The sequence below is a fragment of the Schistocerca nitens genome, chromosome 10 (assembly GCF_023898315.1).
Source record: "Schistocerca nitens isolate TAMUIC-IGC-003100 chromosome 10, iqSchNite1.1, whole genome shotgun sequence".
Classification (NCBI taxonomy): domain Eukaryota; kingdom Metazoa; phylum Arthropoda; class Insecta; order Orthoptera; family Acrididae; genus Schistocerca; species Schistocerca nitens.
This window is the reverse complement of record NC_064623.1, coordinates 99,909,450-99,927,173: the sequence shown is the minus strand read 5'-3', so window position 1 is coordinate 99,927,173 and position 17,724 is coordinate 99,909,450. Positions and strand designations below refer to the sequence as shown.

Here is a 17,724-nt window from a genome sequence, read left to right as displayed (position 1 = left end):
TATTTCGTTGGATCTCAGATACATAGGGAGAAATTATCATAATAAAATAAGAGAAATCAGAGCTCACACAGAAAGATTTAAGTGTTCTTTTTCTGACATGCTGTTAAAGACTGAAATGGTAGACAAGTAGCTTAAAGGTGGTTTGATGAACCCTCTGTCAAGCACTTAATTGGGAATTGCAGAGTAATCATGTAGCTGTAGCTTTTTACGGTATTGTTTGCTTTGTTTTTCTGACATACTGAAAAAATTGCGTAAGGACTTGATATTTACAAAAACTTTACAGCTTTTACCTGGACACCAAAAAAAAGAAAAATTGTTCTTTCCAGGCATTTGGATTTGAAAGGTTCCACAATAGACAAATTATGATGTGCAAATGAGATGACATATTTAAAGAAACGCAAATGACACTAGAAAAACATGAAGCATGAGAATTAAGGCATCCAGTAGGTAATTCAGATGAAACATGGGTTTTTCACATTACACTGTGAAGAAATGTTGTCACATTGATAGTGTACAGTGCGTCTGCAGAGTCTCTCCACAGCGGCGAGCTCTGCGTGTCTCGCCTTGTGGAGCGCGTAAGGTAGGCAGCATATTCATGTTGCCGTATAAGCTAGGGTCAGGGATTCACTGCTTATGGCTGCAGTTATGTTTGGAAATTGGACTCATCATATTACAGTTACAAGAATGAAATTAATTAATTATATTAATTACAGTTAAATAACTGTACTCACCAATATCACAGTAGGTGCTGGGAATGTTTTCCTCTTTCTTGAAGCCATATTTCAACACATTTGCATTTATTTGTGAATACTGTACCGATGTTTCATGTGTAATCAATTGCAGATAATCAGTTATCGTCGTCTTCAGTTCATCTACTGTCTTCAGGTTTCTGTGATACACAAATGTTTTATCCATATCTCAAAGGAAATAGTTGGGCAGAGACAGATACGGTGAGCATGGGGGCCAGAGACCTTTCATAATTACTCTGTTTCCAAACATTTCATTTAAAAATCATAGAGACTGGTGTGTCATATGAGCAGCAACATTGTTTTGTTGGAAACATGAATGACTGATCTCATTTTCATTCAGCAGGGTAATAAATGGATGGGAAGAATAGACATTGGAAGTGACGATAGTGTCAAAAAAGATCAGTCCTATAATTTGCTCACATTATGGTAACCTTATTGAACTTTTCTCTGCATGTCATAGCATTTCTCATAAGGTATGTGGATGTTCTGATGACCAAATTAGTTGATTTTGGGAATTTATGGAGCCAGATAGGTGAAACCAAGGTTCATCAGTGAAAAAGGTTTGATCTAAAACACCAGCTCTATGTTCATTAACAAATTACTGAACCCATTCACAATATGCTATTCGTTCTGCATAGTCCATACAACGTAGTTGTTGCACAGTGCTTTGGTTACGGCCTTATGTGTTGTCGTATGAGATTTTAGCCTCTTGCAATAAACTCCTTACCGATTTTGTTGGTCTCCGCAACACAATATCTGAAATGTCATGAAGCTTCTGTTCTGTTAAAATTGTGCACCTACAAGTTCATGGTGCATCATGAAATGAACCTTTTGGATGGAATCTGAGAATTAAATCACATACATTGCCACAATGTGGACACCTCAAAGCTGGAAAACGCAATCTAAATTGCCGCCTCACATGCTCCTCAATGTTTCCTCCTGCACGAAAATCTCTTCCACTAAAAACATTGTCTGAAATAGTGAGCATTCTCTCTACACTCAGCTTATGCAAGAACTAGACAATAAGACAACTGACAGCCACAACACTTGTGCGCCACTACTGCCCCCACCCTACCACTGCAGATCCACGGAACCCGTGTACGCGAGACTTGAATATGCTGCCAACTTTACACACACTGCAAAGCGAGATGTGTGAGGCTCACCCTTGTGGAGAGACTTTGCAGGCGCATGGTACTTGAAGCATTGTCAGACAAATGTGCCACTCACTGTTTTGTAGTGTAATGCACAGCGTTGGAATGTAGACATAAAGTCCGTGACGGTGCTTCATTTGTAATAATTATGGTGTGTATACTATTACTGTGTGCTCCCTCAAATTCTTGGTTGTAAACACAACAGTACTGACACCACGGTCAGGTTTTCTATTTGCTTTGCTGTGTTGTAGGTAATGTAGTTCGAAATGTTGTGTAATACCTCTTGTTGACAATGTAGTAATGAGGCGTGAATAAATTGTGACAGTAAAGTCATTGATGAAATACTGTTTGACAAACCCCGCACTATTTTGCAGGTGTTTGAATTCGACGAGGAACTGTCGAGCCCTCCTCAGCGACCGCCACGGCAACGCCGCGAAGCTGACGGGGAGGAGGAAGGTGACGAGGAAACTCGCGAGGGTGACGATGCGGCGCGTGCTGGCGACGCGGACACGATCGACAACCCTTACCTGAGACCCGTGAAGCTGCCCCGCCGCAAGAAGCCTGCGGCGTCGACACCGGCGCCTGCGAAAGCGTGACGAGCTGTCAGGAGAGGGAAAGGGAGAGGTGCTGAACCCACCCCGTAGGACAGAATGATACCAGGGGGCACCCTTTCGCTGTTGGTGTAACAGTGGACATTTGTCTGTCTGTACTCAGTGATGAACTATTCTTGTGGAGGTGTAATCCACTTTCAGTAAGCCACTGTATGAAGAGGTGAACTAAATGTGCTGTGTTGTAAATTCTAGACTGCATTGTGGACAGTGAAATAAAGGTAATTCGACTGATTATGGAGGACACAGAATATGGCAGTTTGAATGCCATTGTCTTAACAGGACATAACTTCTTGTCAGAAGTCAAAAGACTTTCCTTATTTTAGTATTAAGGACGATTTGCATTATGTTACTTTTTCTAAATAAAGTAAGTTTTTGATATGTGAGGTAAAGTGTTTGGCATGCTGTTACTACTTCCATTCGTACTTCATAGATCTTACTGTAACAAAGAATTTTCGTTGTTTTGGAATAAGTGAAGGCTGTCAAATTAATTTTGTATGTTACATTAACAAGCCTTATTCTGAGCTTAGAAAAGCTACAAATGAAGACAAAGTGATTGTTAAAGCTGCTGCTTCTTTCTTTAGTTACAGTAACTAGCTATTGGTTACCTAATACTGCTTGCTTGACAAATAGCACGTGGCATTAACTTTCTTAAAAGAAGTAATTTTCCTGCGTAGGCTTTTTAACATTTTAAAATAAAAACTTTATTCCACTATTAATGATTTGCCAGTTTTGACCCCTTGGCTTTATCAAGCTAGAAAATGTGCAAGGGGAAGAAATTATCTAATAGACAATAATTAAATGAAGTGTTTACTAAAAAAAGCCTAAACAAGAAACTGACTTTTTTAAAGAAATTTATAGCAACTGCATACCCATCATGAAAAAGACACTGATAACTGAAAAAAACAGAACAGTTATCTAGATGTTGTACGAATAGATAGCCCTATTTGTTATGTATCATGTAGAAAATTTCAGTCCTATTGTCACATTTAGAAATTAGCTAATTATTATAATATTTTCTTTTCAGTTGTAAGGGATCCCCAATTTTTTCCCTTAATGTTTATAATGTAAATTTATTGAAGTAGGAAATTTAAATTAGGGTAAGCATATTTAACTAATGGCAACAGCCTTGCTGCAGTGGATACACTGGTTCCTGTTAGATCACCGAAGTTAAGCACTGTCGGCCGTGGTCATCGGTGACCATCCAGGCCGCCATGCGCTGTTGCCATTTTTTGGGGTGCACTCAGCCTCGTGATGCCAATTGAAGAGCTACTCGACCGAATAGTAGCAGCTTCGGTCAAGAATACCATCTTACGACCGGGAGAGCGGTGTGCTGACCCCACACCCCTCCTATCCGCATCCTCCACCGAGGATGACACAGCTGTCGGATGGTCCCGGTAGGCCGCTCGTGGCCTGAAGATGGAGTGAGTATTTCACTAATAATCAGAAGTCTAGGGTCCTAGGTTCAAATTCAGGTACTATTTAAAACATGAGTGAAAGTCATCACAAACATAAGGAGACACCCTAATAATGCAAATGGCCTTGGCAGAGGAGCGGACAATGGGCTGGACACCCTCTTGCTCCAGGGGTTGGAAATTGCCCCTAAAAGGCACAAGAATCGACAGTGATGAGTGGCATGAGGATGCAGAAGGCAATGAAAACATTTGCATTAAAGATACTCAATGTGTACCGTTTGTACAGTTCAGCTAAAGAATTATTCTCATTGAAACTGACAACAAACCAATGCCAACAACAATAGTTCATGTTTACATGCCTATGTGGCCATTGAACAGGTATCACCATGTTAATGGAAAGGACAGAAGATGGTGTTACAGGAGACTATGGGCTCAGCAGTAGTAATGAGAGGAGGTAGACTAACAGATTCTTCATTAAACTTCAGTTGGTAATAGTAAGTACTCTGCTCTAAAATTGGAGGGAGGTGGTGTACTTCGAATAGGCATGGAGACGTGAAGATTTCAGATGGGTTAATCATGATCAGAGATCCCGAAATCTGGTGTTAGATTGTATCAGGAGCAGACATAGATTCAGTTCATAATTTAGTAATGATGAGGATAAGACTGAAGTTCAAGAGAATTGTCCAGAAGAATTACTCTGGAAAAAAGTGGAATACTGTAGTACTGAGAAATGATGAGGTGCATATGAAGTTCTCTAGGGCTATATGTACTGTGATGTATCACAATAGGCAAGTCAGTAGAAGATGAATGGTCATATCTGAAAATTGCTGTCACAGAAGCTGGACAGACAAAAATAGATACAAGAAAGGTGGCTATGAAGAAACCTTGAGAAACAGAAAATATTTTAATTGACTGTGAGAAAGGGAAGTAAGAAAGGGAAGTACTTAACTGCTCAGGAAAAGAAAGGAATGCAGCAGTATAAGTCAAATAGGACTGAAATAAATAGGAAGTGCAGGGAAGCCAAGGTGAAATGACAGAAGGAAAAATGTGAATAAATGAAAAAAGAAATTGTCATCAGAAAAACTGAGTCAGTGTATAGCAAAGTCAAAAAACTTGCGAAATTAAAAGCACAGTCATCAACATTAAGAGTACAAGGGGAATTCCACTGTTAAAAAACAGGAGAGAGTAGAGAGATGGAAAGAGTACATTGAAGACCTGTGTGGGAGGGAGGAACTGTCTGAGGACATGATAGAAGAAGAAACAGGAGTCTGTATTATGGAAGACACAGGGAATCCAGTACTAGAATCGGAGTTTAAGAGATCTTTGGAAGACTTCCGACCAAATAACGTGGAAGGCATAGATAACATTGCTCCAGAGTTTCAAAAGTATACAGGGATACTGACAATTAAAGTTGATTTGTAGAATCTATTAGCCTGGAAATGTACCAACAGACTTTAGGAAGAATATCATCCACAACATCCGGGAGATACTGAGGGCAGATAAGTGTGGGAACTATGGCACAATCAGCGTAACAGATCGTGCATCAAATATGCTGATAAGAAAAATATGCTGAAGAATGAAATAGAAAATTTAGGATCTGTTACAGATGAGAATAAGGGTGTGAGTTTTGACCTTGCGCATGACAGCAGAAGCAATCCATAAGATTTGTCAACCTAGAAAAAGTGTTCAGCAATGCAAAATGGTTCAAGTTCCCTGAAAAATAAGTGTAAGCTCCAGGGGAAGACAGGTAATACACAGTATGTATAAGAACCAAAAAGGAACAATATGAGGTGGAATCCAAAATTTTCGGGACTGGTGCTGCCATCTGGAAAGTAGGAGTAGGAGATTGTTGTGCAACTAGGTGTCGAGAGCTCTATATCTGATGAGTCAGTGTGCGGAATGGCGTTCAGCTGGGAGGACGTGTTGCATGTCCACAGTGATTTCCATAATACTCTCTGTTTGGTGTGTGACATTTTACGATGGATCTGCAAACAGAACAGTGCATGTGTATCAAATTCTGTGCGAATCTCGGGAAAAGTGCTACAGAGGCCCTTGCAATGATTCAACAAGTGTTTGGGGGACAGAGCATGAGCTGTACGCGTGTGTTTGAGTGGAATGTTCAGTTCAGGGCCAGCCGTACAGATGTCGAAGATGATGCTCACACTGGAAGGCCTGTTAGCCGCACAATGCCAGACATTGTTGCCAAACTTCAACAATTGGTTCGTGTGGATCGACATCGAACCATTCGAGACCTTGCGGATGAAGTGGATATTGTTTATGGGACATGTCAACGAATGTTGACTGATGAATTGGGCATGCATGTGTCGCCGCACAATTTTTGCTAGGGATTTTGACTGCCGATCAGAAGGCACAGCGTCTTGAAGTGTGCACGGACCTTCGTCAGACCCCGTCTGATGATCCAACCTTCTTGTCACGGGATATCACGTGCGACAAGAGCCGGATTGATGGTTACGACCCAGAGACAAAGCAACAATCGACCCAGTGGAAGAGCCCGAGCTCTTCAAGACCCAAAAAAGCGAGACAGGTGAAGAGCAACGTGAAGAGCATGATCATTGTTTTTTTTTATACCAAGGGAATTGTGAATAAAGAATTCGTCCCACCCAACCAAACAGTGAATTCTGTGTACTACTGTGACGTTTTGCGACAGCTCCGTGAAAATTTGCAGCGACGACAGCCCGAACTTTAGCATCAACGGAACTGGCTGCTGCATCACGACAGTGTGCCCTGTTACACGTCCTTGCTCGCTAGGGCCTTTTCGGCAAAAAACAACATGGCGGTTGTACCCCACCCACTGTACCGGCCAGATTTGCCACCTTGTGAATTCGCGCTATTCCCAAAACTGAAACTCAAGTTGAAAGGCCATCAGTTTGACATTCTAGAGAGGATTCAAGTTATTGGTGGTGATGAACACCTCCAAAGAACAGGACTTCCAGAAAACGTTTGACCAGTGACAGAAGTGCTGGGACCGGTGTGTATGTGCAGATGGGAACTACTTCGAGGGTGATGGTGACCATAACTCCAAAGGTAAGGTTTTCAGCGGATGGCAGCATCAGTCCCAAAACTTTTGGATAGCACGTTGTAAGTACAGAAGACCAAGAATAATTTTAGGAAGAGGTTTTTGACAATGTACGTTTGGAGTACAGCATTGTATGGTAGTGAAGCACGGACTGTGAAAAACCTGAGAAGAGAATCAAAATGTTTGAGATGCGTTGTTGTAGTACGATGTTGAAAACTGGCGGAGTGATGAGGTGAGAAAGGAGCAAGTACTCCACGGAATTGGAGAAGGAAGGAACATATGGAAAACACGGACAAGAAGAAGGAACAGGATGAAAGCACATATGTTAAGACATCAGTGAGCAACTTTCATGGTACTAGATGGAGTAGTAAAGGGCAAAAGCTGAATGGGAAAACAGAGACTAGAATACATCCAACATCCAGCAGATAATTGAGAATGTTAGGTGCGAGCATACTCTGAAATGGAGAGATTGGCCCAGGAGGGCCACCCCCTTGTTCTTTTCACACTTTGGTTGTAGTGAGAAAAAGAAAGTGAGAGGTGGGTGACTTTTAGGTGTGCACAAAATATCCACTGACTTTCCCATTTCATTGACTTGTTGAAAAGATGACTGGTAAGTAATTTATTGAATATCTACATATTTCAAAATGCAATAAATGCAAACAAATTGAATGAAACTACATGCTATTAGGGGTAGCCATTTACTACATTAACAAGCCTGAACTTTGACCCGTCTTACATTTTAAAGTTTCATTAGTTTTCTTGAGAAACACAGAGCAAGCAGTTTCTTCATATGTAACACTTTAATATGCCACTTTTTTCTGTTAATCACAATTTCTAGACAGCCTTATGAGTGATAGATGTGAGGAGGTCCACTGAACTTTTTGTAAAATAGCAGTACTTTTGAGTACAGTTGTACTATCAGCAGACCAGTTGTACCAATTTTGTTCATAATGTGTTAAGAGAAGATATTAATCTAATAAATGGAACATTTACATCCTTTTTTGTGTTCCAACTTTTAGGTCCTTTTGCCAATTTTTTAAACCACCAGTCCTGATTTTCTGCAAATTGGCTCTGGCAACACTGCTTTCCTCCATCTCATCGCTCAGTCATAATGTAATTATTGTAGCTCTTCCTTTAACACACAGCTTCCTCCAGCATCAGGGAGAACCACCAATATGTTAACACCTTTCATTAGTGGATGTTCATCCTCGGTTCTCAATGAAACTCTTCAAATTTATGAATGATACAGTTCTACGAACGTGTTGAGATCTACCAATAAGATGTTTTGTTGAATGATACTGCCTCCTTAAGAAACTTCCTTTGTTGGCAGAGGTGTACTTCAATACAGTCAAAAATTTTATCAACCGGCTGCTGCTTCAAAATATTTAAATTCTTTTCAGATAGTATTTTGATGCACCATTACTGCTGCCAACATCAGAACACTTTGGACTTGAGTAGAATGGAGATAAAAACAAATTGTTGGGTGACAGTGTACATGAATGTGGCTCTGTAAACTTTCCTGGTGTAATAATTGGTTGTATTCGTATCGAGTCTCCAGCCGGAAGATCTCATCATCTGGACACAATATTTCTGTGGTCTACCTGGCCACCATCTTCAGGTGAGTAGGCCGTTGCACTAACTCGCTGGAACTGAAATCAAAAATGCCGTGGCAGCTCCTTTATACATCAACTGTGGGTCCACTGCACTTGCGCGAATATAACTGCATCTTAGCGACAGGCACAATGATGCACCAGTCGGCTGGCAATATTATAAACAGAGATAACGGATATCCTTTAAGTAAGAGTTGGGACCCTGTTCTGTTTGAGATTAAGAAACAATGATCCTTGTCTCAGTCTTCAAAAATTGTAAATAGTGTTTGATATCGATTTATCATTTCCATGAGCTTTCACCACTGGTGCGCTGTTGTGCCTGTCGCTAGAGGGCAGTTACGCAGTGGACCCACGGTTGGTGTATAAAGGAGCAGCCACGACGTGTTTGATTTCAGTTCTGGTGTGAGAGAGCGGATGGCCTACTAACCTGAAGATGGTGGCCAGGTGGCTGCCAAAATATTGTGTCCAGATGATGAGATGTTCCGGCTGGGGACCCAATATAAATACAGCCAGTGTACATGAATGGTTCAGTGTTGGATTTTCTAGGGCATGCTGAAAAGTAATGCCTTCCAATTTTTCATACTGTTTTCAATATTGGTTCAGGTATTACAGGTCATGCACATTACTTGATCAATTTTATCACTTTGCTGATGGAAATTGTAACCCTCTGCTACTAGAGGTCTCCTAATTGCAGTGCATTGCATGGCGATGTGTAACATAACTGTATTGGTGTGTGAGAAACACTCAGAAAACTGAAAGCAGAAGTTCGAGGAGTTCGTCTACACATGGAGCATCTTCTCCTTCAGCATGATAATGGCAGACCACACACGAGTGCTGCGGCATCTGCAACAATCCGGCGCCTTGGGTTCACTGTCACGATCATCCTCCATACAGTCCCGATCTGGCCAAATCTGATTTTCGTCTGTTTCCAATACTTCAAAGAAACCTTCGAGAACTACACTTTGATACTGATGAAGCCTTGCAAGTCGAGGTGAAGCTGTGACACTGTCAACAAAGACTTACATTCTACAGTGACGGTATCAATAAACAGGTCTCTTGTTGGGAGAATTGTGTTTGTAGCCAGGGTGTTGGGAGAATTGTGTTCGTAGCCAGGGTGACTATGTTGAGAAATAAGTATGTAGATGTGAAGAATAAAGGTACAGAATATTAACAAAATTTGTTATCTCTAAAAAGCTTTCAGAGTTTTCACGTAAATTCAGAGGCATTACTTTTCAACACACCCTCATATTTACTTGTATATGCACGGCTAGAAGGCCGACAAAGTCACCGGATGCACATTCTTCGATGAAAGACCTTAATTATGTGGAGTGATTAAATTCACTGTTGAGGCACTGATAAAGACAGCTGAGCTCACTGATATCTTCAAAAGACTGATACATGAGAAAAAAAGTGTTAAAAAAAACCATCGTGATCCTCTCAGATTCACACACTGCATAATTACTGTTGTGGCTGTGCCCTCTCGTAATGTTTTGTGGTTCCTGGTAGGATGTGGATGGCCGGCTTCCTCTCACTACAACACAAAATGCACACGTGGTTAAAATACACTTTATTACAGGAACCAGTTGAGTACTTAACTTCAGTGATGTCCAGTCTGAAGTTCTGTGGTTAACAGCAATCAAATAACATGTACTATTTCTTGAATCTTGTCTGTTTTCATATTTCAACTTTATACAATGACTAATGTTCCCTGACAACTAGCTAAGGTGAGAGGTGATGACTATCACTGTGGAAAACTAGAGCACAACACGATGGAGAACTGAGTCGTGATGCAATGTACTAAGATTGAGAGATTGAGACAGCTCAGTTGGTGGTGGCGGCCTATACGGACGCTGCCCAGGGTTTGTTATCAAAGTGTAGCCTGGGGGTGTGTCTTGGTCTTCTCTTGTCATAGGTGCGCCTAGTTCAGTTCCTAGTGCCGACCGGTGTGATGGCGAAGGCGTACACCATCACAATTACGTATAAAAACTTTTTCAGTGTCATAGCTAATGACCATCTGGCTTAAGGGTTACTGGCAATGATAAATGAACTTGAAAATGAAAAAGATCATTACCTATTACCCAATATCTATACATCTTATGGTGTGTGGCAGAGGGTACTCGCACACCACTGTCACTTCCTCCCTTCCCTGTTCCAGTCGCAAATGGTGTGCAGGAAGAACAGAACTTGGTGATTATCTGCGTAACCTTTAATTTCTACCTCCGTGTTATTTTTGTGAGAGAAATGTAGGAAGAAGGAAAGTATTTGTTCACTCTTCTAAGAATGTGTGTTCTCAGAATTTTAGCAGTAGGCCACACAGCAACACACAACCATCTCTTCTGGTGTCTTCTGCCTCTGTAGTTCAATGTGGATCTCCATGATGCATTCATACTTGCTAAACAACCCTGCTTTTATTTGGATTGACCTAATTCCTGAGTCAGTCCTGTATGGCATGAACCTCAGATTGATGAGTGTTATGTGATTGTGCCACTTAAATTGTTCTGTACATGTATTCTCAGATGTTAATGGATGCAGCTGCTTCCAGTGATTGTTCAGCAATGTGTAACCATACAGTAATAGGGATTTCTGCGTACTTGCGTGCAACATGTTCCATTTGTACATGCTGGAGATGAAAGTATACTGCAGAATAACTGGCTACATAGAGATGAATATGGCAGCTGAGGAGCTGTCAGCATTATGGAGTGAAAACTTGAAACATTATTATCAGCCGATTTACTTTACAGCTTCGAGGCACTTTCGAGGACAAAGTGGAACCACCTGTTAAAACTGTCATCCCGTATTGAAGGCAGACTGAAGACAAGAAACGTAGTCCACGTTCCATAGTGGCAAGTGACCAGATAAGATTTAATAATGGAAACTTCATCTGTATCTTCACTGTCTTCATAGGAACTATACCCGCAGCTTATGACTGTGACATTGACTGGAGATCTTAATTACCTTTTCCTTGGGTGCTCAATGTGCCAACAAAATAGTGTCACTAATCAGATGGAGCTGTGAAACTAACTTGTGCACTCCCCACAATTTTCAAGACTTTGCTCAAAACTAACAACATTGTTGCATATTGACTTTCATTCAACTGTTCGACAGAAAGGTGTGTAGTGGAGTCATTTATGCCCGAAGAATGGATTTCGGTGCTACACTGCCTGACAAAAAGAAAAGTGAAGCACTCTGACGGGGACGAAGAAACAAAATAAGAGGTTGGGAGGGCATGTATGTTATTTCGGTGATTAAAAAATTGAGTCAAATTTACAAAGAACTTGGCAGTATGAGTCAACATATCAGTATGTTGTTGCTCCCTCTCTGGTCTGGATGTGTGCACTGATTCAGTTGGGATGGGTGTCATAAAGCTGCTGCAAGCTCTCCTGAAGGAAGCTGGCCTAAGATTGTTCTAACCGGTCTGAACCGTGAAAATTTACTTTCAAAATCTTTTCTTAAAGAATTTACTTTATTTACTGGTGATTCATCGAGAACATTGACACATTTAATCACACTAAGTGAGCGTGGAAGAGTTGCCGAGGAGTAACTGATGGAAAATTACATTTAACAAATGTAAATTTATTCCTAAAAGCTTTTTCAAAACAAATTTAAAACTATAAGCAGAAAAGCACCCTCCAAATATCAAGTTACAATTATTCAGAGGCAGAATAAAAATTTTTTTCGTTACAGTAGGAGCCTTCGGGCTGAGAAGCTTCCGCTCCCTTTCAACACGTCCGTAGTCACGACCGCTCACAACGACCTCTGAAAAAGTAAACTGGTGCAAACCTGCAACACACCAGAATACTTTGAACTAAAAATTTTAACAACTCACACAAACACATTAACTATGCACCCCTTAAGAGGGATGGAAATGGTACAAACACTCACACTAAGAAATTATTTTCCACCAAAATGCAATTTGTTTTTAAAAGGGCTCTTATGGTGGAAGGGTGCCAACTTTATAAAAATGACTATTTAAATAAAACCCATGAAATTCAGACTTACATAAAGTGTACAACATGCTCTACATTACACATATACTGCCTCGCAAGGTGATAAGCAAGATAAAAACATATTTCAGGAATTCGGCCTTTACCTTAATTCTATAAATTCGTTAACACCGAATCCGACAAACATGACAGAGGCAGCTATTAACGTATGGCAGAGTGACAGACAGACAGAGAAGAAACTGCCGAAAAAATGCGGACGAGAGACCAACAAGCAAGCTGGGGACGAGAGACTGACCAAGCAAACAAGTAGAATTTTACAAGTAACTGAAACAACATATCATGAAGCACTTAATTTCTGCGATTTCTGGCGAAGACCTGGCGCAGCACCCCCAAAACGCTCTCCCGAACTGTCCGCTGCCAGCCGCTTCAATGGATGCAGGAAGGTGTGCCGATCTCTCGTCTCATGGCGTCACATCTCGCCCCGGCCAGACCGACATCGTGAGTTGATGCCTGTTGCTCTCGTGTTGGCCGCGAAGCCACTATGCCTCGCTATACGGCATGGCCACTGGACTCACGTGGCGACCTCACATGCGCCATCGCTCCAGGCGGACAAGTCATCTTGTGTCCCAGTGCGCGACCAACTGACCAACCGATCGATCCAACCGCCAATGCCCATTGCCTGAGCCAACTCGAGCAGACTGGCGGCCTAACACATACTAGCACTCTGGACGACAGACAGACACTAACTGCCTCACCAATGCGGATGAGAGACAGACCCAGACTAACTTGGCTGATCAACTAACCAGACTCGGCGACTCAGACTGACCGACTACCGAGCTCATAGCACCCCTTAAATGCATGTGAACGGGCAACTTTTCCCCTTTCGTACCATAGGGAGACACCAAAGCTGCAATTGCCACAGCGGCGCCACTGCCAGAAACGGAAGGCGACTGCTTTACACTACGCGCTGCGGTGCACTCTTCAAAACAACAAATTTTACTACGGCTCACGGTCCTCAATATGCGGGCACTGGGATGGAGTTCACATTCAACCTGGTCTCACACTTGTTTTATTGAGGACAGATACAGTGATCTGACTGGCCGTGGCAGTACCTCAACACCATGCACGAATATTCGTAGAGACATGGGCCACGTGTAGACAAGTATTGTCCTGTCTAGAAATGGCCCCACGATACTGTCACGTGAGATGTAACGCATGAGGATACGGGATTTTTGTGACGTACCTTTGTGTTGTCAGAGTTCCCTCAGTCACTACCACTCGTGAAATGAAGTCATATGCGATGGCTCCCCAGACTGTGACACCAGGAGTAACACCGCTCTGCCTCTCCAAAACATTGGAAGAATGAGACCACTTCCCAGACCACCACCGTACTCGCCAACAGTGGTCATTTGGGGTAGTGCAAAACCACAATTCATTGCTGAACACACTGTTATCCCGTTCATCGGTAATCTGTGCTTCCACTCCAAATGCAGCCGTTTGTGTTATGGTGCTAACAGCAATCTACGTGTGAGACTACTACTGATAGTCTCAGAACAATGGTAGGTGTTAGTGCGAAATATTGCAGAGTGTGCACTACTTATTCTCAGATGCCAGGTGCAGGGGAAGGGCTTACAATGTGCTCAGTGCAAACGCGGTGATCCTCTCTTGAGGCAGTCAGCAAGAACCTCGATGACGAGTGTACCTGGCCACACATTGGCAAGTAGTCCAACATTGGAGCTCTGTCGTATCCTAGTGCCCAACAAATCTGTATCAAGCATGATTCAACCAAATGGAGACCCATAATGAGGTCACTCTCAAAATTTGTCGGGCGCTAATAACACAGTCTCACATGAACAGGCACCATCTATGTCACTATTCAACATCTGACCCTGTTCACACCCCTTGTATACCGTATGAGACCTGGTAACAAGACAAAACCTGAACAACACTAATGCTCTCTTGAGGACGTTCTACCTGTCACAGAGAATTGCGACATTAATCATCTACAATACTGCCGATGGTACGTACATATATGAAGTGACACTGACATCAGATCGTGTCTTCTGAATAGTTTTTTGTTTTTTGTCAGGCTTTGTAAATCATTTTTTCATTGTCAATTGAACATATTGTAGTTTTGCAGTGATACGTGTTTTTGTCTGTAAGAGTGTGAGGTGGCCGAATAGATTACATTTCCAAAGGCCAAAATAAAATAAATATGTGTAGGTATTCCTGCCCACTTCCACTGGAACATACTTGAGCATCTGACAGTCACTCTACAGATTCTGTACTGAACAAGCTGGGAATGCTGCTATGGCATCCACATTCACCTGATTTCACAATCTCTGCTGTGAAATGGGAGGCAATGCTCAGAGCATAAATGTTTTTAGTTTACTTTTAAATTTATACACGCTAGCTGCCAGACATTCATGTTTGTAGGTAAGTAATCAAAAAGTTTTGGTATGAACATTATGCATCTTTTTCCAAAGTGTGCTGATCGGCAATGAAGTTAATCAAGCTAAGAACTCTTTATTTGCTTTATTTGCTACAGTGATTGTAGAATGGCTCCAAAGTATCCCAACAACTTGCAACCTAATGCCCTGCATTATTGAGGTAGTTCCTGGGTTTGATCAGCTCAACAAGGTCTGGTCAACTCAGAACTGGGCACGGACGATGTGCTGACTCAAACGGGGACTGCTGTCTTCACCATCATGTGACTGTGGCGCACCTAAGCAAACAATCCAACACATCAGAGACGAATGCAGTGGCAGAGTGTTCAGTGGAGACTTTGAAGAATTTGTCATGGCATCTGTGAATATATGCACTGTAGAATAATGTGATCTAGTACTGAAATGTACTTAAATGCCATACACTAAATAAATGATTGTAGGTCATATTTTTTAAGAAGAAAGAAAAGCTTATAACATCCAAAAATGTAAACCTTTTGCCTAAAGAAAGCTATATGGAGAGTTATGCTTGGAGCATATCTCTGTACAGGTAGGAAACATAGGGTGAGGGAGACAGAAAAGAATCAATTAGAAGCCTGTGAAATGTGGTGCAATAGTAGGCAGCTGCAGATCAGTTGAGTTGAACTATAAGGAACAGTTGTAGTAATATTCATCTGGAGATCACTTTTACAAGAGTACTGGGTATGTCCTGGTGCTACATTCTAAGAACAACAAAATCAAACGGTGGAAACTCCATGTTACAATATTGCTGTTGTTAAGAATAACAAAAGGAACAAAATTCATATACTTACGAGTAAGCACTTGCGCCTTTCTGGAATGTGTAATACAGATGTTTTGTTCACTACAGAATTCCCATTTACCATGGATAACCATCAACTCTTTGTGATACAATAAGCTTTTTTGTGTGACCTATAAAACACAGTTCTTGTGACATGATGTGTGGAAACTGACCAGCTCATTTACATAAAAACAGCAGTCAAGTCTTGCCCCCCACCCCTCTCTGGATAAATTTCTGCTGACATCCATGTTCATATATACAAGCATTTACATACTTAAAGAACTACACTGTTCATTCATTTCTCACTCCCGGTGCATGCACTGTTTCTTAAGACAACATTACACACAATGTCGAGACCAAAGCGGCATTATTTGATTTCCATTTTATTTAGCTCAACTTCCCATTTTCTAACATGAAAAGCAGAGTCAGTATTCTCTGTAATGAGTAAGAGCTTTGATAGTAAGCTTTTCCAGGAGAAGAAAGAAGGAAAAAAAAGAACAGGTAGGCCTAATGTGAAAGTATTGTATGAAATAATAGCTGTATTATTATTATTACTACTACTACTACTACTACTACTATTAACTTTATAGTATAATATAATGATTTCTCATTGTAGTATATTTGTCTATCTTTTATGTATTTACGCATATTCAAAATATGAAAAAGACTACTGATTACAAATTTAGATTGAAATACTAGTGACTTGCTAATTTTTAAATGTTAATTGAGATTTGGTTATACACTCCAGGTTCTTTAAGCTCAATAAAGGAGCATTTAATTTCTGAAAAAAAAAAAAAAACCAGCGTGATGTAATTTAATGTGGTGGCAGTATACATACATTAATTGGTGTCCATATCAGCACAATTACAAGACAAGAGTTGCATCAATAGTGGTAGATAAAACTTTTTATAATTCAAGCTGAAGCCACAAGAAAGAAGATGGTGGATAGCAATTTTACAAGTCACACACATTACTCTTTGGAAATTATTGTAATCAGCGATTCTCAAGAAATAGGTTCCCAATTTATTATTTACTTGATATTGCAGTTTGTGTTACATTTTTTTTTTTTTTTTTTTTTTTTTACGAAACCCATACACTTTGTCATCAAGTAGTCCTTCATTGCATAGAATGTATTACTGGACAGGTACTTTCAACTGTCTTTTAAGTAAGTTTGTTTAGTAATCTATTTAATCTCCTGAGCAATTTATTGCACAGTTTTATTCTTTGGTAGAAAATATTGTTTTGAGTTATATCTTTATTCTTTCTTGATAGATATAAGTTCAGTCTAGATCTTACTTCATAGTCATAGACACACTTGTTCATGCAGTTATTGTCAAGGCGACTCGTCTACATCTTCATCTATATGAGTACTCTGCAATTCACAATTAAGTTCCTGAAACACGGTTCACTGAACCACCTTCAAACACCTCTCAAACATTGTGCAGTAGGGTTGAACACTTACATTCTTCTGTGAGCTCTGATATCTCTTATTTTATGATGATGATCATTTCTCCCTATGTAAGTGGATAGCAAAATATTTTTACATTCAGAGGAGAAAGTTGTTGATTGAAGTTTCATGAGAGGACCCTGCCACAGAAAAAAATGCCTTTGTTTTAATGATTGTCACCCCAGTTTGTGTACCATATACATGCCATGCTCTCTCCTAGTTTGCAATAGTACAAAACGAGCTGTTGTTCTTCGGACTTTTACTATGTTCTCCATCAATCCTATCTTAAGCAGATGCCACACAGTGCAGAAATACTCCAGAGGAGAAAGGACAAGCATAATGTAGGCAGATTCTTTAGTGCATTTTCTAAGTGTTCGTCCAATACATTGCTGTTTCTGGTTCATTTTCCCCACTACGTTATCTATGTGATCATTCCAATTTACGTTATTCATGATTATAATCCATAAGCATTTAGTTGAATATGTTTGGTGAGCACAACTGAGGGGTAAATGTACTCACA

The 17,724-nt window shown here is 40.8% G+C and overlaps 1 protein-coding gene across 1 annotated transcript in view; it reads left to right on the top strand.

Annotated features, from left to right (window-relative positions):
* LOC126210172 (transcription initiation factor TFIID subunit 8-like) overlaps nucleotides 1-2,951 on the top strand; it is a 52,262-nt gene extending 49,311 nt beyond the window's left edge. Inside the window, exon 4 of the mRNA XM_049939329.1 lies at nucleotides 2,275-2,951. Within this exon, the coding sequence (XP_049795286.1) occupies nucleotides 2,275-2,496 (222 nt within the window). The 3' untranslated portion in view covers nucleotides 2,497-2,951. The remainder of the gene's footprint in view (nucleotides 1-2,274) is intronic.
* Nucleotides 2,952-17,724: the final 14,773 nt, after the last annotated feature.